This window comes from Athene noctua, chromosome 23, assembly GCF_965140245.1.
Source record: "Athene noctua chromosome 23, bAthNoc1.hap1.1, whole genome shotgun sequence".
In the NCBI taxonomy this organism is placed as follows: domain Eukaryota; kingdom Metazoa; phylum Chordata; class Aves; order Strigiformes; family Strigidae; genus Athene; species Athene noctua.
The window spans coordinates 3,874,047-3,898,636 of NC_134059.1; the positions used below are offsets into that span (position 1 = coordinate 3,874,047).

At 42.3% G+C, this 24,590-nt stretch overlaps 1 protein-coding gene across 2 annotated transcripts; it reads right to left on the minus strand.

Annotated features, from left to right (window-relative positions):
- Positions 1 to 739: 739 nt before the first annotated feature.
- Positions 740 to 17,471, minus strand: STK38 (serine/threonine kinase 38). 2 transcript variants are annotated; one of them, XM_074925571.1, is made up of 14 exons: positions 17,450 to 17,471; positions 15,242 to 15,374; positions 12,890 to 12,941; positions 12,622 to 12,744; positions 11,964 to 12,047; positions 10,023 to 10,146; positions 8,971 to 9,125; positions 7,758 to 7,860; positions 6,739 to 6,800; positions 6,082 to 6,199; positions 5,760 to 5,883; positions 4,942 to 5,037; positions 4,601 to 4,695; positions 740 to 4,011 (listed from the first exon to the last, which is right to left on the minus strand). In XM_074925571.1, the coding sequence occupies exons 2-14, from the start codon at positions 15,370 to 15,372 to the stop codon at positions 3,881 to 3,883; spliced, it is 1,398 nt and encodes a 465-aa protein (XP_074781672.1). In that variant the 5' UTR covers positions 15,373 to 15,374; positions 17,450 to 17,471; the 3' UTR covers positions 740 to 3,880. The 2 variants fall into 2 exon arrangements, with proteins under 2 accessions (XP_074781672.1, XP_074781671.1); XM_074925570.1 differs by lacking the exon at positions 17,450 to 17,471 and adding an exon at positions 17,238 to 17,440.
- Between the last annotated feature and the right edge of the window lie 7,119 nt (positions 17,472 to 24,590).

Here is a 24,590-nt window from a genome sequence, read left to right on the forward strand (position 1 = left end):
AGGTATGAGACAGCCCTATTTAACACACAGACTGCAGCATCTATAACAGGCCCTAGGGATATTTTTGGTTAGTATGCTGTGAAAGAGGCCTTCTGCTTATACCTACTTCTGTCTTTTGAAGAAAACAGCTTTGGAATGGGTCTGGCTTTTATTTCCATCTTCAGGGTTAGAGGTATTTAAAGGGTTTTCTTGATGAAGCTTGAGAAAGGTGTTAAGAGTTTGAAGAAGGTAGAATTCAGTCATTCCCCTAAAGTGATAAAAATTTGTACTCACAAGCAGAGCTGTCACAAATCTGAAGCTATGAAATAAAAGCTGCAACTTGACTTTGTCCTGTTACAAACTGGTAGTAAAAAAATAAAGGATCATAGCTTTCCTTCCAATGCCACTTGCTCACTGCTTATTATCCCTTCTAAAAATAGAAAAAGATTAACAACTTGCCCTGAAGTTGGTAAACTGAAGTGACATTTACACAACACAGACTCCTAGGCCTGAGTAAGGCCAGGATCATCCACCCAGGCCAGGCACATTCTGCCAGAAAGGTTTAATTCTTCTGAAGATCAGCCCTGTCTTTCACCTTTAACAGGGTGCTCTGTGCCTTTTGGAAATGTGGTCTTCAGCCCCTGAGTCACCACTGCATTCTCATACCTAAGCAGCTGATCCTGAAATCACTTTTGAAAAAAACTTTTTGTTTTTAGAACCAGTTTGTAAAAACAAAACATGCTAGCAAACATGTGTTTACTAAGAGGGTTTTATTTACACAACACAATGCAAAGATCATTCCATAAAAAGTTGGCTCCCCCAGCGACACACAATACACCTGCCAAATTTTACAGTGCAATTTAGTAACAGCTTTTAAATATTTACAGAACACTTTTTCAGCTTATAGGTTAAGGCAGAGTCAGGGCACAGTGATAAGAAACACTTAGTGCAGTTTTGTGCTAGGCATGATACAGAGATGACCTGGCAGCATAAATCATGTTCAGATCCATTAGAAATTCAGTTTGGAATTACTGGTAAAAGTCCAGCAACTGCTTGCAGCTTTAAAAAAAAAAGAGCTAAAAGATACATACAACCTCAATACACAAGCCAGCAGCTAAGAAAACTGTTTGGCTAACATGGGAGATGGAACGGGCATACCAAAAAAAAAAAAAAAAAAATCTTAGTCTGTTAGCAGTGAAGTATGGATCCTGGAAAGAAGACACTGTACTTTTTTTTTTTGTAGTATTGGTGAAGAGCTGTAATAGAAAGCAGGCTTACAATGCAACTGTGACACAAAACCTACTGCTGGAAAGGTGTGTCCAAGAGGACTTAAAACATCCAACTTCTACTGAAAGACAACAGGAGTGAGGTACCCAGCTGCTCCTTATGCCTTTGAAAAACTTCAACTCAAAAAAGTGAACAGTCTGAGGTTTCAGAAGACTTTAAAACACACGCACTAAAAATGCACAATACATATTACTATATAGGTTTTTTCACAGCAAGTTATCACAACTTGTAATTGTTTAGCTTCTTCATCTTTGGTATTTATAAATAAAAATGCCAGTCCCTTTTAGAAAAGGGCTATAATGCAGCTACTATCTCAAAATCATTTATTCCTAATCCACAGCAGCTTTAAAGGACTCTGATATTTTGTATTATTATTAAGGCAGTAACTAAGCTGTTTAGAATTCTAAAAAAAAAAAAAAGTTTTGATATTAATACCTCTTAGTTTTCCACTAGTTTATAAGGCAACATTTTCAAATGGCTAGAAGAAACTGCAGGATAAGGAGATGGAGCAATCTGAGAAACTGGTATCAGTCCTTCATAAAAAGGGAACAGAAGGTGATATTGCTGACTAGTTGATGACAAGCCTGATCCTGTAAATCATTACTTCAGTTAGCCCTTATTCTTCTGAGTAAGCCCTACTGACTACAGTGATCCTGGTACTTCTAGTTAAGGCTAGTTTTGCATTTCAGCTTTGTAGGATCCAACTGGTGTCTAAACTGCTTATGGCAATTCATTAAGTGTCTAGGACACACACAAAAAGGACAAGGGGTGGTTAGGGAGAGGATGCTAACGAGTTATCACCCAGTTTTAGCTGTATAGGGTACTTTCAATCCCCCAATCCTTCATGATGGCACTCAATTCAGAAGACATCTAAATAAAAATTCCCTAAAAGCACCTATTAAAAAAAAAAAAGTTTCACTACAAACCCATTTTGGTTTATTTCCTAATTAGAAAGGACTAAATATAACTGAAAGCCTTCCTTTTACATTGAAACACATCTCTAGCTTTGTTTCTAAACAGCTAATTTCTTTTGCCTGTGCTATGTACTTAGTGTTCAGCACCAATAAAAGTTTGCAAGTATCCAAGACAGTTAAAATTGATACATTGTTTTTAGAAACCTCATTGTATTTATTTTTTTTTTAAATCTAATTAAAGACTGGAACCAGGCAGGCCCAAAGGTTACCACCACCTGCCCCTGGAAGTGCAGAGTTAACTACAAAACAGGTGCAAAATGGTTACAAAAAGGAATTAGCAAAAGCTCAGCCGAGGGAGAATCCTCCTTCCCAAAATGCAGTCATGCTCTGAGAGACGCTTAGGCAAGGAAAGGCACTTTGGGGCTCTCCTGGAGAGCATCCTTGACCATAACTGAATGTACTTTTATGAATTACACTAGGCAATAATCAAGAGTGGACAGGGTGGGGTTCCGCTGCCCCAAAAGCGACCCCATGAGGCACCATCTTTTTGGAAGACTACAGGGACAGATGGTTCAGCCGTGACAGCAAGAGCAGCTCTGTAAGGAAAAGCCAGGGATGCCTCCATTATCAGGACTCAAGAATCTGATACTCTTCTGCTCAAAACCATAAGCAACAAGGCCACAGAAGATGGTTTTGTTTTTAAACCGATGAACATGCAGCAGCTCTTAGAAGTGACCAAAAGATGGCAGCAGCAGGACCGGGAAGCCTCAGGGCTGACCCAGCTGTACACAAGGTGCCCAACCAAGGATCAGGTTGAATGAATTTCCCTCCCTCTCTGCCCTAATTCCAGATTTACTTGTGTTACCAGCTGTAGTTTTTATTATCTGCATTGTTTACAGATCCAACCTTTCATACAGTAACTGAAAACTGTTGGCGCTTGGTGGAGGAAGTGGCCGTTTGTCCTATCACTGTCTAGAAAAGAAAAAAAAAAAGCGTTGCGCAATTTTTTTAATTTAGAAAAAATACTAAATGGCTTGAGGGTCACTGTCTTAGTACCAAAAGTAAAGTGCACCACAACTGGAGACCACTGCGACACAGTTGAGAAATGCTATTAAAGAGGCTTCCAAGTAGCATTATAAAAAACAGCACTACAAACTAAGGTTAAGGCAATACAAGTTGTGTCCTTCTACTCAATAGTTTACTGGAGAGGTGTCTATCTCAAGCTTTAATTATTGCTTTGATTCCTCTGTACTGAAGTCCTTAGCCACCGGGAAAACAGTGCTGGCAGAATTGGCAGATTGAGTTTGTCACTTAATGCAGGACTGGCAAAACAGTCCCTATGAACACCACGTGCTTTGCAGTGTCAGAGTGAAGGCTTGCTCTCATCTCCTGATGGACTGTACAATCTGGCAAAGAATTTAAAAAGAAACCAAACTCTCATTCCTGAAGCAGCAAAACATGCTTGCAGCAGAGATGGCGCAAACATTTTGTGGAATTTTTCAATGGCGCGTAAAGAATAAATCCTTAGTAACAACCAGGGTGTGTAACAAAGCAGGGTCCTGAAGTCTTCTCCAAGAGTTGATAGCCCTCAAGTTTTGTTTAAAAAAAAAAAAAAAAAAAAAAAAGTTCTGTTATGAGTATAAACCCAAAGTACAGGAAGAGAATTCCATGTCTCAGAAGTCGTCCCAGGTGAAGATTTATTACTTTCCTGCTTTCATATAGGATGGTATTGCTCCTCGGGCTGTCAGACCTTCGAAACGCTTGTAGGTGTAATTGATAAAAACCCAGTCTTTGTTCTTGTAGTCAGTCTCTGGATGGTTGCTTGTTGCCACTGATAAGGCACAAAAAAATAAAATTACCCTTTGAAGTTTATTATCATACAAAACAATGGACATGGAGTAGGGGAGAATGCTTCTAAAGAAAGAAATAGTATTTGGTTTCATTCCGCAATCCCAGTCAAGAACTGCTGTAATGGGTTTTTTTTAAAACACACAGAGACTATGCTTTGACACATAAATACAAGGATCCTCTAGAGATTTACACCCAAACGTATCATCCCCTTCTGTGCCACCCTCTCCCTACCCTCTATACTGCATTAGGCACACTAGCAAGAACTAGCCAGTACCAAGGGGTACTCGCAGTGTTGGGCTCACAGGTCCTGCTGAGATTTGGACCTGCCAGGAGCTCTTAGAGATGCCCTTCCTCAGACAACTCCTGCATCCCAGCTCCCGAAACCCAAACTACAGCTTGCACACCCCTGCACCACAAGGCTACCAGCTAACAATTTGATCGTGATTTAAAAAAAAAAAAAAAACCACACCTTAGCATCTAGTAAGATCCTTTCTCTGATTAACTGGAAAGTTACAATATTCTACTGGAGAAGAGGAAGGATTGTTTACATGCAGAATCGAAGCATTTACCTGTTGGTTTAAGGATATCAGATTCTGGAAATTCATCAAAGTTTGAGGTATCATCGATGCTTTTAATTTCTATTGAAATTGCAGCAGGTCTCTCTCTGCCAAGAAGAGCAGTTTCAGCATTAAGATTTCAAAGGCAGAAGAAAGCAGGATTCAGCCACTTTCCATTTCTTAAGAGAATCAAAGACTGAAGGTACCTAAACCTTAGCGAGCTTCAGATAAGGAACAAAACACTCTCACCCACACCTAGATATAATAAATGCCAGTCAAGCTGCTCCCTTCTGTTGAACAGCTTTAAACAGTCCACAGAGAAGAGCAGCTTGCTTTTCTGCAAAGCATCTTACCTGATATGCTCCCAATCAACCCCTTCAAAGAATGGGTTACTCTTTATTTCCTCCACACCAGATGCACCAATTCTGTGCTCCCATTCACAGCAAAATCTGGGATGGAAGGAAGAATGAAAATGAAGGAAGAATGAAAATGAAAGCGTTCCATGCAGAAATGGAACAGCTTTCTGAACTGCTACTACTACAGTTTCTTAACATATAAATGGAGAAGGTTAAGAACTCCCACTGCAAAACCAACACACAAATTTATGCTTGGGAATGTCATGTCAAATGCTACAATTAAGATGTGGTATTCTTTCACAACAGGATAATGTGTCCTTTCTATTTCAGGACCAGTGTAGAGCAGGAGAACATACAAGGCCTAAAAAGCTAGACATTTGTATTTCTGTCCTGAGAATAGATAAGTGACTGGAAATATAAATGAAAGAGCAAGAATCAGCACACACTGGGATACATTTGTATGCTGCAGTGCATACAATGTCAAAACCATTGCTACTGTAAGAAGCTAGCTCTGGCAAAATGATTAAGTTGCTTCCACAAGAAGCTCCCAGGCAAAATAAAAGAGCAGAAACATTTGTATTTTGCCAGACTAGCAGCACTTACGTGGCAGCTCTTTTTTAGCACAGATCTGTCGGGGCTCCACTAAACGACCTCTGAGAGACAAATGTATTTGACTAGGGAGTTCACTTGATGCATGTGCATACAAGTATGTAGCTGTCACAAGCATCAGGTTTTTATCATGTGAAGCAAGCTATGAGAGACACAGAGTACAGTTTGCAAGTACTATATTAACTGGCAAACCATATGGCTGGCACCTCAGAATAAGATCCTTTGCTTTATCAGATATTGGAACTTCTGGAGGAAATGTCAGAGTCTCTTTCCAATTCATTACTTTCTTATATGTTTCTTGAGGAGTCTCCGAACAGAACGGTGGATAACCTGAAAAGAAATAAAAATACTATCTTGTAGAAAGCAAAAATAGTTCCTATGGTTACTGAAGTCTACACTGCACCAGAACACACCTCGCAAACCATGCAAGGAGGGGATGCTTTGAGAGCCTGACCCCAAGCACATAAATCCAGCTGATGTCCTACACCCCAATCCCTGCATAAACCTTGTGCACCGCCGGTTTCTTACCGATCAACATCTCGTACATGATGACCCCGAGTGACCACCAGTCACAAAGCTTGTTGTATCCAGTCTGCATGAAAACTTCAGGGGCAATGTAATCCGGAGTTCCCACAGTAGAAAAAGCCTGGAACAAATACCATCAGTTATGTATCTTCAGAGAAAACTGCCTGATATGGAAGTGGGAACTTACGCAACAACGGTTATTTTGAGGAACACACCAGATTTTCTCTAAAATCCTTTAGCAAAGTTGTTTAAAGCCTTTATTTCAAGATATCTAGAGATAAACTCAACACGTTCATGTAGAAGTGTCTTTAAAATATCATCAGGGAAAGGTACCACTGTCTATATACACCTTGGAATGTGTCATTAGCCCTGTGTTGTATTAAAAGTGGCAAGAACTGTTAGTTTTAGCTGGGAGGCATCAGATAGCAATGTAAGTAATTATGGCAGAGCTATCTCAGGCACATATGTCACCAGCTGTTCAGCAGATGGATGAAGGACAAGCTCGAGTCATTCCTCTTTTTAAAAGAAAAAGGATGAACCTTTTAATTTCAGCATTGTTCAGGACTCTGAAACGTACTCCTGCCTGGCATTTAACTACGTGTGCCACCTGAATGCAACAGCTCAGCAGAGAACATTTCCAAGCAGGTGAAACGTACTTACCAACTGCCGCCTGTTTCTCTTCCAAGTCTCTGCTTTCCTTTTGGAATTCATGTTCTGGAAAGCTGGAGGAGATTGGAATATACATGACCGGTCACCTAACATACACTTTTACCCCAAAACCATTACATTAAAAAAATCTCCTTTACAACATCAAAAAAGGCAGCCAGGGCCTGGACAGCCAGCCCACTCTGGATTCAGCTGTCCTGGGAAGAGGTTACAGTCCCCAGGTGCTCAGCACTGGCCTCTACGGGCAAAGTTTATCACCCCAGTGAAGCTGGAGCTATTTGGGGAAGCACGCCTTAATTCACCTCGCTGAAGATAAGCCACACCACCAGAGATGAACTAGTTAACCTGCCTCAGCCTTGCCCTCCTCAGCTTCGCTGACACAGTCTAAGGGGTTGCGATCTGCGATGCAGATCAGAGTGGTCAGCAGCCTCTAGCAGGCAGTGGCACCCAACACTGACAAGCAAAGCAGGGGGTGTAACCTCTCCCAGCAGTACAGATGGCTGCAAAAAGCACATCGGTCAATACCCTAAACCCATCAGCAACTTCCAAACCTATGTAATGTTGGTAAAATTTTACCAAGCCGTACATAAGCAATCCATGCTTTCAGGGGTTTTTTTAACTCCATGATCAAAGTTATTCCCTTTGAGAAAATTACTGAATATTCAGAGACTGTGTGCTGGCTGATTAATTTAAATAACACATGATTAATTTAAATAACACGGCTAGCATCTACCAAGTCACACTGAGTTTTCATTCGAGGTTCATTACACAGGCAAAGAAGGGCTACAGCAGAGTCTATTTCAAAGACAAACTTCTGGAAATGAAGATTGTTTTGTACATTACAGGAACTGAAGTTACTTTTACTAAGACATTTTACAGAAAACCAAAATTACACCTCAAGGTGCAATGTTGATTATTAGACCCCCTGCGTGGCCTTCAAGCCTCACGCTGAAACAAGTTATGTCAGGCACTGAGAGCAAGCACAGACACCCCTCTGAAACCAAATAACTTACTGAAGTCACTAGGAAGACTGTGGTTCAAATTTCTATAAAATTCTGTTCTGTGAGCTTTCTTCAGTCCAGTACATAGACCAAAATCTGAGAGTTTCACGTGGCCCTAGAAACAAACAAAAAAAGAAAACCCTACTACAAAACCAGTATGAGACATTATCATAGCAAATAAACTCTTCTACTCCTTCCCCTCCTTTTATTTTGTAGATGCACTCTTTTTGCATTCCTTGTTTTAGCCTAAGACTAGATGTGTACATACAATCAAGCTATTAATACCTCTATCACTACTACACAGAGAAAGACCAGTAGCTATTTACTTCAAGGAAGCTCTGGTCCTGCAAACTCCCGACTGCTTCAGACTGAAAGCAAACATCTCCAGAGAGCGCTGTAATCCCTGGATTGTGCGTTAACTCCAATAGATAAGAAGAAACACCTTAAATTCAGTGACTGGATCTGTCCTAGCACATAACATGCGACCACACTTGACTAGGTGCAATTTTTAGATGTGTATCTCAAATGTACATCCTTTTCATAGTCCTGGATTTCTCTACATCTAGATGTAGACATACTGAGTCACATGGGAAATTCCACACGTGCATTATTAGCTGGCTAGTGGTAAAGTGTAATTATTTACCGTCGGCAAACTTTTTCCAAACAAGCTAAATTTTAAGCAAACGTGTCGTGAGCAACAGGAGAATAGTGAAACAATCAAGCTTTCTGCAAACTGCCTGCAATAAGCATCTAGAAGCAGTGAGGTAGCCCGGCCAGCCTGCAGAAATAAGTCTTGATTCTGAGGGAGATACTATCTCCATTTCCAGTCTCGCTAATGGAACAGCTACGTTCTTCACATTTGATATGATCATCTACCCAAGTTTGCAAGCGTGAGCATAACAGTTGGGAGAGCAAAAGGAAACATCTTTGACTAAGAGGGGAGAACTGAAACTGTTTTAAACTGCAGCTGAAATAACCAAAAAATAGCTTAAACAACTGTCAGAAAAGCTCCTAAGGGAGATATGGATACAGCTGGAGGTAGAGGCCCTTCTTGGCTTGTTTTTCTTTCCCTGGCAGATATGCCCTCAAAGCTAGAAGGAACAGGGCTAAGAAAGAAGCACCATCTTCTTTCACAATTGTCCCTACCGGTTCAGGTCAATATTAAAAACGACAGGCCTTATTACACCCCCATTCACCCAGCCACAGGCCAGCAGTTAGTACATACCTTGCTGTCCAGAAGAAGGTTGTCTGGTTTTATGTCCCGATGGATAAAACCCAGCTGATGAATAGAATCAATGGCTAGCACGGTCTCAGCTATATAGAACTGTGTCTCTTCCTCTGTTAGAGTGTCTTTTTTCATCAACAGTGTCATCATATCACCTAGAAGCCACCCCGCAAATAACAAAGGTAAATACAAGCGAACACACAACTCCACTCTCACTAATTTTGAAGACATTTATGAAAAAAAAAAAAAAAACCTAAGCTATTTAAAACCTCAGGAAATCTATATTGATTTCAGAGAAAATAATACAGTTCCCCAGCACCTCTGTGCCAAACTTTTCTATTTTCCCTTGTATCACCCTATGTGGAAAGGCTTGTACTGTAGTTGCATTAAACTTCCTGAGACAGCTAAATAGCATAAAGATGAGATGGCAGCTTAGAAGCATCCTAAAACAAGACTCAGCTATGGACTGCCACTCTTGACTGCAAATCTGAATCACAGATTAAAATAGATACTTTCAGCTACCGAGCTGTTACAAAAAACAGATTGCATTTGTGCAGTGTCATCTCGGCATTCCTGTGGTTTCATCAGTCACATATATTACAGGCTTTCAGTATAACTTTCTTCTTAAGCGAATTACAGCAGCATTATCATTCAAGGACAAACATCATAATCCTCTGAAAAAAGGATCTTAAAAGTTACTCTTGCTGCAAGCCAGCAAAAACAAAAGGTTAGAAGATCAAAAGCTGGTTATGGATCTATAGATAGCCAGTGCACGGTAAGGATAAAAACCAGCAGAACATTAAGGTCAAGTTTCAGACATCTGCAGCTAGAAGGCCCAAGCAGATAACCTCGAGTCTGACCCAAAGACCTCAGTACCCTAATTCCTGAAAGCAGAAAGCTTCACAATGACTTATTTCCTCACCAAGTAACGTCCAGTACAAACACCACTGTACTGTAACCACATACACTCTCATCCCAGACTACATTTGTCATTAACAAGTTAGAAATCCACAAACAAAAAGGAAAGCAGCCTTTTGATTTCAGGTACTTACCTCCAGGCAGGAACTCCATGATAAGGTAGAGGTTTAGCTTGTCCTGAAAACTATAGAACATTTTCACAACCCACAAACTGTCTGCTTCCACTAGAATGTCCCGCTCTGCACGAATATGGCCAACCTGGGGATACACATATGCATCGGATTAATTACAAGTCTTTTATTACATGCATTTATTTCACAGACAATTCAAAAAAAGCAGCAGAAAAGCATCAAATATTGCAAAGACAGCAGTCAAGCTTCTGCACAAGGGCAGAAACACCATCAAAACTTCAATAGTTATACACCTTAATATTTTCAGGTAATAAAATGGCATAACATGTTCAAAATTAAATCCAAAAGTCACGCTTCTGACAGCAAAAAGGTGAGAAGCTTTCATTAAACTGCTGTGTTTTTCCAGAATGTTGTGGTTTGGTTTTTTTTCTTCTATCTGGTAAAGCCCATTGAACACCAACTCCATTTTATTCCTCAGCATGAAGATGTGAAAGACCCTTTTAAATTCAAAAGTTTCCACTGGAAAGTTTATGGGGACTTTTGCCTTTGGACATTTACACTTGAGTAACATTTATACTTATTGCATGACTTCTGCTGCCATAAACTGAGACATGCATAGGAGGGCAAGAGAGCACTAACCTCATTCTTTTAAGTAAAAACTCAAGCTAGAGAAATTTAAACCACCCTCCTGAACAACAAGGTTCCATACAGAAAGGTAACTCACATTTACATTCTTATTCTTTCAATTTTGATGGCATTTGGTGCCCTTCGAATCAGAACTTGTACAAGTGATACGGGACGCTATGAAAACACCTATGTTAAAACCAGTAACAGACCACTCCAAAACACAATTTATTACTGTGGGAAGATTCAGGAGGAGAAACATATGGTCAATTATAAGAACAGGTTAATCCTATACACAAGAATTTCTCAATTTTTTACAAAAATATCTAAGAATTAGATCCCTAAAATCCTAGCTCTTCTCTAAACAGTTAGCACACTCTTCGATATGGCCACAGCCTAGTCCTGCAGGTTTAGGCCAAAGCTCTAATTTAGCAGTGCTGCATAAATCTCGTGTGTGAACACACTACTGTTTGTTTTTTTAAAAACAACAACTTTCAGAAATGAAAACCAGTTCCTCATTTTATGAACATACACACACACAGAGCGCTTCCTAGATTTATCCCAGTGCTGAACAAGAAATTATTTTCAGACCATTATATTCCCAGAAGTACTAACAGAGGAAAGCCTTAAAAATGTTTAACGCTGCTACTTCATGTCTTTCCAAGTCCGAATTCTAGCAGTCATATCACTTTGATATTTATATCTGATTCCACAAATCAGAACTGCAGTAAAACACAGATCTTGACATCTACACCGAATCATTTGCACGTGTAACATACATCATCATAAAATGAGGAGGAGGAACATAAGATACGCAGGACCATCTTCCTCTTTCCCTAGAGAAAGACAAATATAGTCCTTAGAAAAATGTTCTTCCCACGTTTTCAAGGAGAGAGTTCAGAGTCCTACCTTGCTTCACACTGAAGAGCCTCTTAGAAAAACATTACAACTTTAAGACTAAAGCAAGGCATTAGAGGTTATTTGAAACACTGTTCAGAGCATTCAGTTACATACAGTAGCCTGTAACTACTACCATAACCCTATACATATATTCCTCAACCTTTTGCATTATTGTAAAGAATGTTTAAAAAAAAAACAATACTTGAAAAGCCCACTAGAAGACAGATCCTTATGAATTCATACAAGATTCTTCTGAACCATTTCTTCCATAAAAAAATGAAGGAAAAAAACCCCAATATAATATTTTAGCTCGTAAACCTAGACCACAGATGCTTATTACGCCTCTCTACACATCACAATTACCTCCCAAAGTCATCTAAAACACAGACGGTAGCATTGCTACTCAAGGTGGCTATTCACCTGCTCTTTTTCAAGCATATCAGCTTTACGCAGTATTTTCATTGCATAAACATGCCCCGTATCCTTCTTCTGGACAAGTCGCACCTAGGAAGTATGCAAAAATCTGAGTCAAATACAGCATTATCACCACCACTCTTGACAAATCTGGATATGAAACCCTTGGCTTCCATTTAATAAAATCATATTGGATTATAAAAACAAAAAGCATTATGTAGCGCACAGTAATGGTAAACAAGTTCTGCTAATTCTGACGGAATAAATAATTTTAACGGAGTTGACACACTGAGCAATCGTTCACCCAAAGCAGGTAAGACCAAAGCCACTTTCTCTGAAGAAGGACACCAGAAGAAGCTGCTGTGAGTGGCTCTCCAGCTCTCCCTGTCTGTAGGCCAGCCCCGGGAGGTCACAATTCAGGTACACTGCTAAACTTGTATTTAGCTTACCCCTCAAATCCTTTTCAGCAGCATTCATGTTCCCTTAAAGCACATTTTGTTTTTAAACCAGCAGTTATGAGGCACAGACACAGGTACATGTGACTGTTAAGCTAAAAATCAATCTGTTGTTACAACATTTATCTTTCACTTGTATAAACTATGCAAGTATTTAACAAATACCAGTGCCGTTTAAAAATATGTTTAGTCATCTCTTTTGGACTCACCTCTCCAAATGCTCCTCTGCCTATTACTTTTAAAGACTCAAAGTCTTCCAAACCGAGTCTTGTTCTCTTTAGGCGAAGAAACTCTGTTTCCTTTTGTGCATGTGCTGATCTCCTGATTCTTTTCTAGTGTTCAGACAAAAAAAATCAACAGTCAGAGTTCTGCAGGTGGGCTGCACAGAGATCACAGCAATTCCCAGTAAAAACCCCAGATCTCCATTTATAAATCACTTGTGTTTAACTATTAAGATAGTTGTCCCACATTCATTACCTCTTCATCTTTCAAGCCTTCTTCTTCCATCATTTGTTCTAGCTTCTTTTGTCTATAGCAGAGGCAAATTAAAAAAAAAATAAAGGTTGAATCATTGTTTCTTAATCACATGTACATATCCAACACCTCTGGTCTATACTTGCTGTGAAAGGAGGATGTAATGCCAGCAATTAACAAGTGTAAATGATATATAAGGGAGACTCAGGCATGAGATTAATTTTGAAGAATAACATTAGAGCTTTACCATTCCAGCTTTGTCCTCTCTAATTCTGACAACCTAAACCTGCCTCGTTTCCCATCTTAATCAAGTGTATGTTTTCATTGTATATGAATGTAGATTGAGGAGATCTGGGTTCAATTCTTGTCTCTCTCTTTGAAAACTGGGCAAGTCACTCAGGGCCAGAGCCATAACAAATATTTAATCCCCAAAGTCTCACTTATTCCAGGGAGAACTGGCTATCTAAACACATCTGTGGATCTGTGTTGTAATTTCTCTGCATCTCAGACTCATCATATGCAAAATGAGAAAAGTTACTTTTTATTTCCTAATACCTGAGATACTCAAAATATTTGGGAAGAGGAAACTTGTCCATACATATTCTACCCTTAAAGAATCAGAAGTATTTACAGCCTTAGTGCAAAACGATTATGTGAGGAAAAAAAAAAAAAAAAAGAAGCAAGACTTCAGAGGGGGGATGGCTTCAGAGGACATTTGGTTACCCTCTGGGAACTTTTTCCCAACACTCATCATATTAATAGCTGGCTGGACTGGGATTGGTGGTTTGTTTGGGTTTGGGTTTTTTTTTTTTTTTCTTCTCTCCATGTGTGTTTTTATTGGTATAACATTACAAATGTACTAAAAAATTCCTTCTCTTTATGCAAGTCATTCTTCGCAAGATCCTCTTCCGGTCTCCTGTGCCACTACGCAGCTGCTGCAACATGATAATATTTGGGGTTATCACTTCCACTATCAGGCACATTTAAATCGTTTTGCTCTTAATTTAAGTACCCAGTGAGCCCTGTCCAGTCATCTCATTTAGCACTCAAAGCAGTGACTCCAGGAGCAAGACAACTGCTGCAATATGCAGAATTAAATAGCTCAGCGTGACCAAGCGATGCTGAAATTCCCCCAAATATCCTTAATAGGTCCTATCTGCACCCTAGTGTGCGTCTGTGAACATCCTTTAAACTCCAAACTGCACATCCACTGACACATCCCTTGTTAAAAAAAACACACAACTTGTCAAGTCTAGTACAGTTGTTCAAACAATGTCTTGATCCTAAACAGAAAAAACCCTGCCATTGAGGTGTGGGGGTTAGACAATAGCACTTATAATAAAAAGCAAGAGCTATGCAAAGAGAAAGAAAAGAATTAAATCAGTCATATTTTCTGTTTGGATTAGACCTCAATCTCTCATTACTAATTTGAAGCTTTGAAGAAAATATGTACTCAAGTTAGTATTTATTTCTAAATTGCTTCCTCATTTCTGCAGTTATTGTCGTTAGCAGGCACTCCTCTTGGATCTAGTTAGGTTTTTGGCAGCAAGTCTGCAAGCAAACAAACACTAAACCTTTTTGAAAATTCTGATTACAGACTGTGTGGCAAGTTGGGAGAACATCAGAAGTCCCAGTATGAGGATATTGAGGGTATTCAGAAAATTACGAGGGTTCCAGCCAAAGGAAAGTAAAAGTAATGCTTCTCAGTAAATCGCTTGTTATATTTTGATCAATATATTTAAAGAGATTCCATAGGTTCAGCTAACTCACGTACAAGAAATTAGCATTAGGGGACAGTCCTTACAGCAATCCCTCATTGTCTCTAAAAAGATTATCTTCCTTTTATCAGATGACTTGATCACACATTATATAATCCAAACAAACCGATGCTCTAGAATGAGTTTTAAATATTCCAGAGACATAAAATGGGTAGAGGCAACAGGACAGACATAAGCAGGATAACCATTTGTAAACACTGGCTTTCTACTTCAGAACTGTGCTTGAATCGCCCCAAGCACATCCCAAACTCGGTTTCTACTTAGTCACACAATCAAATAAATTTTTTTTTTTAAAAAACTTGGTAACAGTCATATCAATTTTACATTTGCAAGCATGTTTCAATTCATTTCAGAAGGAACTTGAAAAGCTCCAGCCTAAACTACCGCAGGATTCAGAAACCCAGCTGCCACCTCCAGACGCTCGTGCCAAGCCCCATCCAGGTGCCCATTTCAGGAGCTGAGGTACACGCTCAGCAAAGATGGTCTATTTTTGCTTTGGCTCCAGAAAACTAAATGCAGTTAATATATATTTTTGGCTCTTACCCAGTTTGGAAAGGATACAAGAAAGATTTTTTACCTCATCTCTCGCTCTTCGTGCTGCGCAATGAGATTGCTGTAGAAGTTTTCTAATGTCACCTTTGTCATCGTAACTCGCTCCTTGGTGTGGTTACTCATGGACGAGCATGGTGTTGGGCCTGTCATTGCCATGGCTATTGGGAAAGAAAAAGGGAGGAAACCTTTAACATTTTAAATGAGAAATGACCTTCAAACAAGAGCTGAAATCAATTAAGTGATGCTGAATCACAGAGTTAAGATTCTAACAACGAACACTAAGAGCCCAGTGGTCTAAACTACAACTAAGTAGGAAAAAGTCTTACAAAATAAAAGGTACAAGTCAAACTTCCTGTTTTGAACATTTTTGATCTGAAAATAAGAGGGAAGGAAACTTAAGAAACACGATGCCTCAAAAACCACAATTTCAGGCAGTACTGCAAATGTTTATTTCTCCAAATATATTCTACCTTTCATAAATGTTAAAAATTCAGAAATATCACACTGAAACATCTAATCCAGAAGTAGTTCTTCCTATGACCCCTGCAGAAATAACTCTGTGTGTCTGTGCTGACTCTTCTGCTGTGAAATTTATCAAAATCCTGAAAGCCATCCCAATAATGGAGCAATTGAGGAGGAAGAAAAAAAGGCATTTAGTTGCTTTTAAGCACTCTCGCTTTTACTAATGCTTTCACACAGAAATCGAAAAATCCAGAGGACTGCTGCCTTTGAACAAGGTGTGGTTCAAAAAAAAAAAAAAAAGAAGCCTAGTGTAAGTATCCTACATTTATATATTGGATTCTCTTAGGAAATAAATATATCTGAGTGTGCCACTTCCAACCAGCAGCACAGCATCGGGGCATATGTGACAACCCAGCTCTACTATGTTAAATGCGTTAAAATGCAAAGATTTCAAGCGTAAAACCACCTCAGTCTAGTTCTGGTCACAGCGTACTTGCGGGAAGGTAACCAGGTTTTGCAACTGTTACTAGAAATTGCACACAAATACAGGTTAGACACACACTTCCCGTTTTTACAATGTCTGGGCACTGGATTATACGAGTTATTCTTTTCTGTTTATGTTTTGCTAAGCTTTACAAGGAATCTTGTGCCTTTGGAAATTCTGTCCTTTACAGACACCGACTATTTTGTTTGCTGCGTTTACAGGTTCGTTCACACAAAAGATAACAAACGTGGGAGCCGGTAAGAACCTCCAGCTGTATGTTTTTTGAGATGGAGCTGTTTTTTTGAGGTGGAACTCTGACTTTAGGGCAGAGCAGCTCCGAGTGACCACGCGCGCGGCAGGAGATGGCACGGTACATCCCTGCGCGCTGGGAGCAGGTAGGTACCTGCCAGCCTTGCCTCGGGGTTTCACTTCCTAGCGAACAGAACGTGAAAATTGTCTGAAATAAGTTATGGAGGGGGTGCAGAAAAAAAAAAAAAAAAAAAAGGTGGGGGAAAGTAACCAGCTGGAAGGGGCCAAGCCACCTGTTGGTGCTCGGGACCCCGTTCTACCCGGGGCTGGTGCTCGGAGCCAACCAACACCCACCACGGCGAGGGGATGGTGACGGGGCAGGATGCTGCCGGCACCGGGGCTCGACCTGAGCCCGTCGAGGCCGACGCAGCCACCGGGGGCGGCGGCTCCGCGGCCCTTGGTGCGGCCCGACCCGCCGCGCTGGCCGAGGGGCCCGGCAGCATCACCGGGAGCGGACAAAAGGGGCCCAAGCCCCCCAAACCATGCGGGGGGAGGGTGCCTTCACCGCTCCCGAACCCGCAGCGCGGCCACCCCCGGGGGGAGGCGGGACCTCGCCGCGGGAGGGACCCCGGCCCCAGCGCCCCCGCTCCCAGCCCCACCGGACCCGGGGGCCTCGGGGGGCCGCCCCCTGCTCCCCGCCCCCGGGAGCGGCAAAGGGCCCCGGGGTTGGGGGGGGGGGGGGGAGGATAGCGGCGGGGGGAGGATGCGGAGCACCGGGCGGGGGGCACACAGGGGTCGCCATGGCAACGAGGAGGGAGCGGCTTACCGGAGCCCCCCGGAAAGGGGGCGGTGAGGAGCTGAAGGCGACGACAAGGTCCCGGCGCCGCCAAGTCAGGCGAAGCGGCTACGGAGAGACGGAGCGAGGCGGAACTAGCGGGTGGGGGGGACGGGACGGAACCGGGGCGACCGGAGCCCCCGCGCCGCTACCGCCGCCCCCCGCGCCGACGGCGACCCGGCCGGGACAAGCACCCCAGGGACCGCTACGGCAGCGCGCATGCGCCACCAGCCGCCCGGCCACGCCCCCTGCCCGCGGGGCGGGGCCTCCACGCCACGCCCTCTCCGGCCGGCGGCGCATGCGTGGGGAGGCCTCGCGCCAGCCCGAGGGAATGGCGGGGCGGGGCGCGCCCTGGCGCATGCGCACGGGGGGCTGCGGGCCGAGGCACGCGCCGTCTGCCCGGTCAGCCCTTCTCCTCCGGGGGCCCGGGCGGGGCTACGAGCGCTTCGAGCACTTGGGTGCTAGCCTTGCCCACAGCGCTCCTCCTTCCTTCCCTCCTCCCCACAATGGCGGGGACGCCTGTGCCTTCACGCACCCTCACTGCGGTGTCCAGCCCGCGGTGGAGGGGAGGCCGGTGTCTCCCCGTCCCCAGAGGAGTGGCACACGTTGGGTCACCCGGTGGTGACCCCAGGAGTGAGGGGTACCCCGGGCCAGGTGCCACCTAGACCCCGATGGTCAGCTCAGGCTCCCAGAGCTCAGGAAACAGTCCCCCAGCCCAGGAGGACAGCACATCCGCGGGGGCAGAGGGACTGACCCGCTCAGCGGGACATGGCGGCCGTTTGAGCTTCTCAGAGTCCGCCCCCCTGGGTTTCAGTCCCCAGCTCTGAAGTCTGGCCCAGCGCAGAGGTTGGTTTGGGGCAGGAAGGGCTCCCCCGTCCCAGCTCAGCAAACTCACTGCTTGGGCGCTACAACCCGTTTGCATCGTGGCCCTCTGGGCTCTTCAGGAACATCTGAAACCATCTGCTTCAGGAATGGTTTGATTGGCCTTGGGAATCCAACAGGGAGCCCTGAGGAACGGCATGGTGAAAAAAATGGGATTCCGTACTCATCCCAAATATGTGGAGATGCTGGTAGAAAAGGATTTTGCTTTGTTTTATTTACATTTCTACCAAAAAAAAAAAAAAAAAGGCAAGTGCAATTCAGAGGGTGAAAAGAGTTTTTATTATTGGCAACATCAAGGAGTTCCTGGGTTTTAATGACTGAGAAATACCTTCTGCACATGCAGCTGAAGTCTATCAGCAACAGGAAAATTTCAGGATTTAAAACAGCGTGTATAGTCCCAACGTGATGGAAACGCTGATGTATTTGTAACACACATGACAGATTGAAAGACTAGTTTTGCGATTAAACTGGACCTTGCTTTGCTGAGACAAAACTGGTCCGTTTGATATTAAAGGTGAATAGCAAAATGATGTGCTACCTCTCAGGAAACACGAGCAGCCTCATGAAGGTGTCTTTCTGCCAAGAAAACGTCGTGGGAGCTCTTGGAGAGGATTTCACATGAATGAAGAAAACGTAGGAAGTCTTGAAACAAAAGGCTCAAATATGGACCCTGGAAGTTGATCCTCATCTTTTTCCACCAGCAGAGGTGGAAGTCTAGGGCTTTGGCTGGGAGAGTGGGGATCACTGCCAGCTTCTACCTCTCTGGCCTGGCAAAAGTTTGCCACCCTGAAGAAAAACTTGAGAGATGAGAGACTTAAACCATTCTGTGTGGTGGAGAAGCAGGAAAAGATCAAACATTTGGACCTAAAGTATAAGGGAAGTCATTACTACTGCAGAGCAGGGCAGAACAGGCAGGTGTGAAATAGGAGAGAATCTGTATTGGGAGGTAACTGCTTCTCCATGAGTCAAATCATTAGAGCAAGTGAGCCTGTGAATATGCAGATTAATGAACCAAACTTCCTGCTACAAAGAGCAGCCGAAGCCCTAAAATATTAGGGACAGAGAGGGAGGGCCCTGCCATGGCAAATGACCCCGACTCACAATGGGAGTACTCAGATTGCCTGCTAGGGAGAGAGCCTGCGTCCTGACAAGGGTCTCTACTCAACATCTAGGAGTAATTAATGGAACAAAGGGACATTATTATTCTTCTGCGGTTCACATTTGCGCTAGAGCTTTTCCTTACAACATTACATGTCTAAAGCAATGGATGGACTGGGCTGGATTGAGACTAGTGGGAAAAGTTCTGTGGCTGGGTGCTAGGATTTCTCTTGCTGCCCAACTCTGATTTGAAGGAGGTCGAAAAGGTCTTGTGGGTTCCAGTTACCCTTCGGGCTCTTCACATACAAATCCGGCTGCTTTAACGGGGGGAAGCTTTGCTCCTTCTCCGTCAGCTCCAGCAGCTGCTTCAGCAGGCTTGAAGTCTCGTCTCTGTTGGTGGTGCTGTAGAGATCTGAGGGATCTTGGCTCTTCTGCGAATCCCACATGGCATTTGAAAGCGAAATATCCCTGCTGCTGGCTGTGTGCACGCTGCCTAGGGCGTTGTGGAGCCACATCAGGCGCTTCAGCCCTTGAAACGCCCTCCCTTTGTCATGCATGAGCTGATGCTCTGTCACTGCTCTTTTACTGCAACAACGGGAAGAAAGAGTTAGGTTAGGAACCAAGCACAGCCAGATCTAAGCTCCAGCTTCAAACGTGGCAGATTTGCAGCCATCAATTTTAGATGCTGCTCTAAGATGAGGAAGGAGAGGCGGTGGTGTCCACCCAGGATGTGGAGGACAGCCCCGAGGCGAGGCTCGTAGAGCCTCTGTTACCCTTGCAGAGCCCGCGGCGTGAGCACTCCCGAGCTCCGGCAGATGGCAAGCTGAAAAACTGTGCCATTTCCAAAAGGTATTCCTTGGATCATCTTTGTTTTAAAACACGCACACACACACACACACACCCCCCAAAAAAAAAAAAAAAACAAAAAAACCAAAAAACCACCAAACCACAAAAAACCAAACACCCACCAAACTGGGGAGACAGTGACAAAATTACCTTAGCAGGCTTAAAAAGCTATTACAGAAACCTGGTCTTTCCCAAATTTGGGTTCTTTTCAGTGTTTTAAACACCAGAATAAAATTCCCTTTTCATGACGTTAGTGTTCTAGGATCGTTGGGTTTGTTTATTTCTTTCCAGAGCTGTAAATCAGGAGTAATTTAACTGATATTAGTGTCCATGAAATTAAAAAAAAAAATCCTTATCTTTCTTCTGATCTACCAAAAATTTTGAGCCAAATATTGACTGGGGAGGGCAGGCTAATTCTGGGGTGCAATATTTCTGAATTTCAGGCTGTTTAAACACCTCACTGCAGCTCTCACTGCAGATTTGGATCTGAATGGGAACCTAAATATGGAATTTTAGTGTGTGCCATTTCCATGGCTTGCATTGAACATCCTGACGTGGTTTGCTGCACTGTGTTTAAAAGCATCAACTGAAATGTGGTGTATGTTACGCATCTAAAAACGCAAATCGGTCTAATTTTATACTGCATAGAGGGCGATGTAAAATGTTGCCATATCAAATGTATAGAATTTTCCTTCCACCATGCCCTGGAGTAAATGACAGTGGTGGGGAATACAGCTTGTTAAATCAAAGGCAAGCAGTCTTCTAATGGTATTAAGTAAAAGGATGATACTGCTTACTTTTCAGTGTCTTGACATGTTGCGAAACAGGCAAAAAAAAGAATTGCCAAAAATGTAACCATCTGCAGAGATCTCTGGGGCAGGAACATTTTTCTCTCTTCTTTAAATCTGCTCCACAGGAGAAGAAGCTGGCAGGATGATCAAAAATATTTTTTTTCCTCTGTTCTTTCTTTCACCTGACAAAATGAATTTCAGCCTTTAAGCACTGGTAAAAGTGGAGCTTTGTACCATGTTACATCATCCCAGGACCACCCAGAACATCAGACGTGGATTTGTAACATATACCAGTAAAAGATTAATAGATTTCATAGTATATTTCTACATTTCCTTCCTAAGAGTCTTAAATCTCCTTTTCCACTATTGCCTCCCAATATACTACTTCCCACTCTTGTACGTTTGCAAGCACAGGAGATTATTTCATTCAGAACTGGCGAGAGACCTTCCTAATAAAAACTTAGAAGAAATTTAACAAAAGGATCAGGATTGGTGCCTAAGAAATCTGTCACAAAACTTAAAAAGAGTTTAAGACTGGACAATGCAGATCAAGTGAAAAGGTGTAGACAGCCCTGGGATTTGACCTTTAACAATACAACCTTTTCCAGGAGCAATACAAGCACTGACATCCAAATCTGCCACTGCACAAGGAGGATATTAGGCTGCTACTGGATTTCTTTTCTGTAAAGAAGTGGATTTCTGCTTAGGGAAGTGATAACTAGCAAATGTAATTCTACACTGATTATTTTCATCTAAGTTATAACTGCATTCAGTTCTATATCTGCTCTTGGCATTGGTGCACCTCTGCCTACCCATCCTTCCAACCCCACCACTCTTTTATCACCAGGTCTATCACCAAAATTTCTGCATTCTTTTACACTAATGACTGCACCCTGCTTTTAGGATTGGCTCCAGCTTGTCTCTTTAGTTTATTTACTAAATTATTTATTTACTACCAAAACCTGTATTAATTGTTACATCAAAACTTAGATGGACAACGAAACAGAAGTTGCAGCATTTAAACTTGTGTAAGAATAGTAAAGATACGTCCCTGTACAATGAGGCTACTATTTTTTTAAGAAATACTTCTTTTTGTGCTGAGCCAGTTTGGGTTAATAAAAAATGCAGCATCTCATCAAATTACTTTTCTTTATACTAACTTGAATGTTGCAATGTCAATGACTGGGTAGAAAGGCAAATTATACATAATTTGTAAAAATTAAGCTTGTTCTTAATAAGTCTACTCCACTAATTTGTGAATAATTTCCTTGGACAATGTGTTCAAGTTAAGTTAGACATGAAATAACAAATGGGTATTAGTTCTGATTAAAAAATATCTGTATTAAATACAGATATATACACATAAATGTTGGTATGTGTATATTTACATGCTGTATATTTTGTTATGCTAATGTAGAACTCCTGCTCATATAATAGATAAGCTATACTTTTCTATTGTGATCAACAGTAAACTATGTATTAATGAAAAAGCATCTTCCAGTTACAAAAGTAACATTATCTACTTACTGATGAACTTGTAGCTATCACGGTGAAGTTCAGATCTGCCAGTCTTGGCGTGACGTTCCAGTCGCAATGCCAAGGAGTGCCTTTCACCTTCTTTTATACCAGCACAGAAACCACAGAAACAATAGAAATGATCTCTACAGCACTTTGTGACTAAGACCTTTCCTCTCGTGTCAGTGAGACAGCTCCCTGTTTCCAGCGATAATAAATCTTGGATTCTGAAGTGTTCAGTTCAGCTGTGACTAAAGAAAAGATCACGTTTGTGAACAGTTTCTTACTCATTTGCCACCTCTCCTGTTTTGTGAGGACTTTTTATTCTAATACAGCGTTCCTGTGCCCCAAGTTGTTCCAGGGTTGATCAGGAGAAATGTCTCAGTTGTGCAGAAGAGATCTCCTTCCTTTGTGTCCTCATGGACTCACGTACAGGACACTGAAGTTGCATAGGAGGATGCAAATCAACAATACGGATGAACTCTGTGATGCCAGTTATCATACAAACAGCAAAATGGGACAATTCATAGCAAATCTAACTGAGGAGTTGGTAAATAAGATGCCACTTGATTTTAATGTTCAGTACAAATTTAATTTAAATACGCTGATTGTACAGTACGGTAAACATTTGTTTTAAATCTTGGAAACTGGGGACATACAGAGAAGACTTATCAACTGATTAAACAATAAAACTGCAAGTAGTAGCTCAAGCAAAAAAGCCAGATTCTGATCTGCTTTGGAACCCTACGAGTTGATGCCTTGCAAGGTTTGATACTCCCTTTATGATCTCTGACCAGGTACTTTCAACAGAATTTGGATACTCAGGATGTGGCTGGACCATAAGGCTGCAACAGTAGTCTAGAGGACAAGTTCCTATTTCTCAAAGTGAAAGAAAGTGAATGTATTTGTCACCTCTGAGGAAAAATTCCCTGGAAGGATTGAAAAGGTAATTTGCTTATGTTATCAGAAGCTACTGATTCCTTTTAGCCAAGCCATAGGCACAGCCATACGTTCTCATTAAACCCAGTCTCGGGTGAAGGCAAACACATTGTCCAGACGGAGACAGGCCCTATTAGCAGTGCTCGCACGGCCTCATCTATTCTCGTGGCTTCTACAGACATCAAATTGCTTTTTATTACAGTCCTCATGACAGCTTATTTTGAGCCCCGCTATTTCAGAGCAATCAAATAAGCGTTTCTGATTTTATTACGCGAGTCCCAATTGTTAAGGAGAGTGTCACTCATTAAAGAGAACAAAGTGTATCACCAATTAAAGATGACATTTGTTAAATATTGGTGAAACAGGGGCCTGCTTCACATCTTAGTTTCCAGGGTAGCAGTTACACTGCAGTTACACTGAATTATCAGCCTCTGAAACCAAGGTTTCTTAGTTACATCTTCAAGGATTAATAAGCACCGGCCAAAGTCATGTCCAGAACATCTAGTCTAATTCATCCATGAACTTTTTGAGTCTCCATTATATAATGGGTTTTCACTGAAGGTGGTTACCAGCATCTCCACTGGAAGAATATCCCATTAATCCGAGTGACTGCAGACATGCCAGAGACACTGACCTGGGATCAGTAAATGGGCACTTGAAGCATTCTGTGATGGCCAAACAGCATTGCTGTGGCTACGCTCTTCCACTGGATAACTTAGAAGTCAAAATAACCCTGGACGTGACTTTGTTACAGCTCCCTGAGATGGGAGGACGGACTGTGCTGAAGTTATGATCTACCTTTGAGAAGCATCTGGCGCAGTAGGGAAAAGATGCTTGCAGGGATTTGTTTGCAATATTTCTAAAGAAAATATAAAAGGTGTTAATTGCACAGTTTATACCACAGCCACACACGTAGCAGTTAGTATTTCGAAGCATGATGGGGACATTGATCATTTCACAAGGAGAAATGCACAAACAGCACTAACCGGGTGATATTTTTAGCTGGTATAAATCTCTGCAAGAGCTCTGAACAGTGTAGAGGAGACTAAGAGGCCATTTTGTCAGGGATGTAACCAGCAAACCCAGCTGACTGGAGTTTGGTTACCTCGGGGCCTCCCTCCGAGCACAGTTGGAGCCATCAAAGGTTTTAGCCTTGGCTTCAAAGCCTTCGCTCGCACCCTCCGGCTTTTCCTGGTCCTAAGGCCTGACCTCATTAGAGGGTGCCTTTGCTCTTCAGTCACCTCTTTCAGTGGGAGCGGCTGAGCGAGGAGGG

Excerpts from the sequence above, each read along its gene's own strand:
- STK38 (XM_074925571.1), bottom strand. The coding sequence starts at position 15,372 with ATGGCAATGACAGGCCCAACACCATGCTCGTCCATGAGTAACCACACC. Across the intron at positions 7,861-8,970 it reads ACCTTCTTCTGGACAGCAAG|GGCCACGTGAAACTCTCAGA; the intron begins GTATGTACTAAC and ends GTTTGTTTCTAG. Across the intron at positions 4,012-4,600 it reads TGATATCCTTAAACCAACAG|TGGCAACAAGCAACCATCCA; the intron begins GTAAATGCTTCG and ends GTGCCTTATCAG.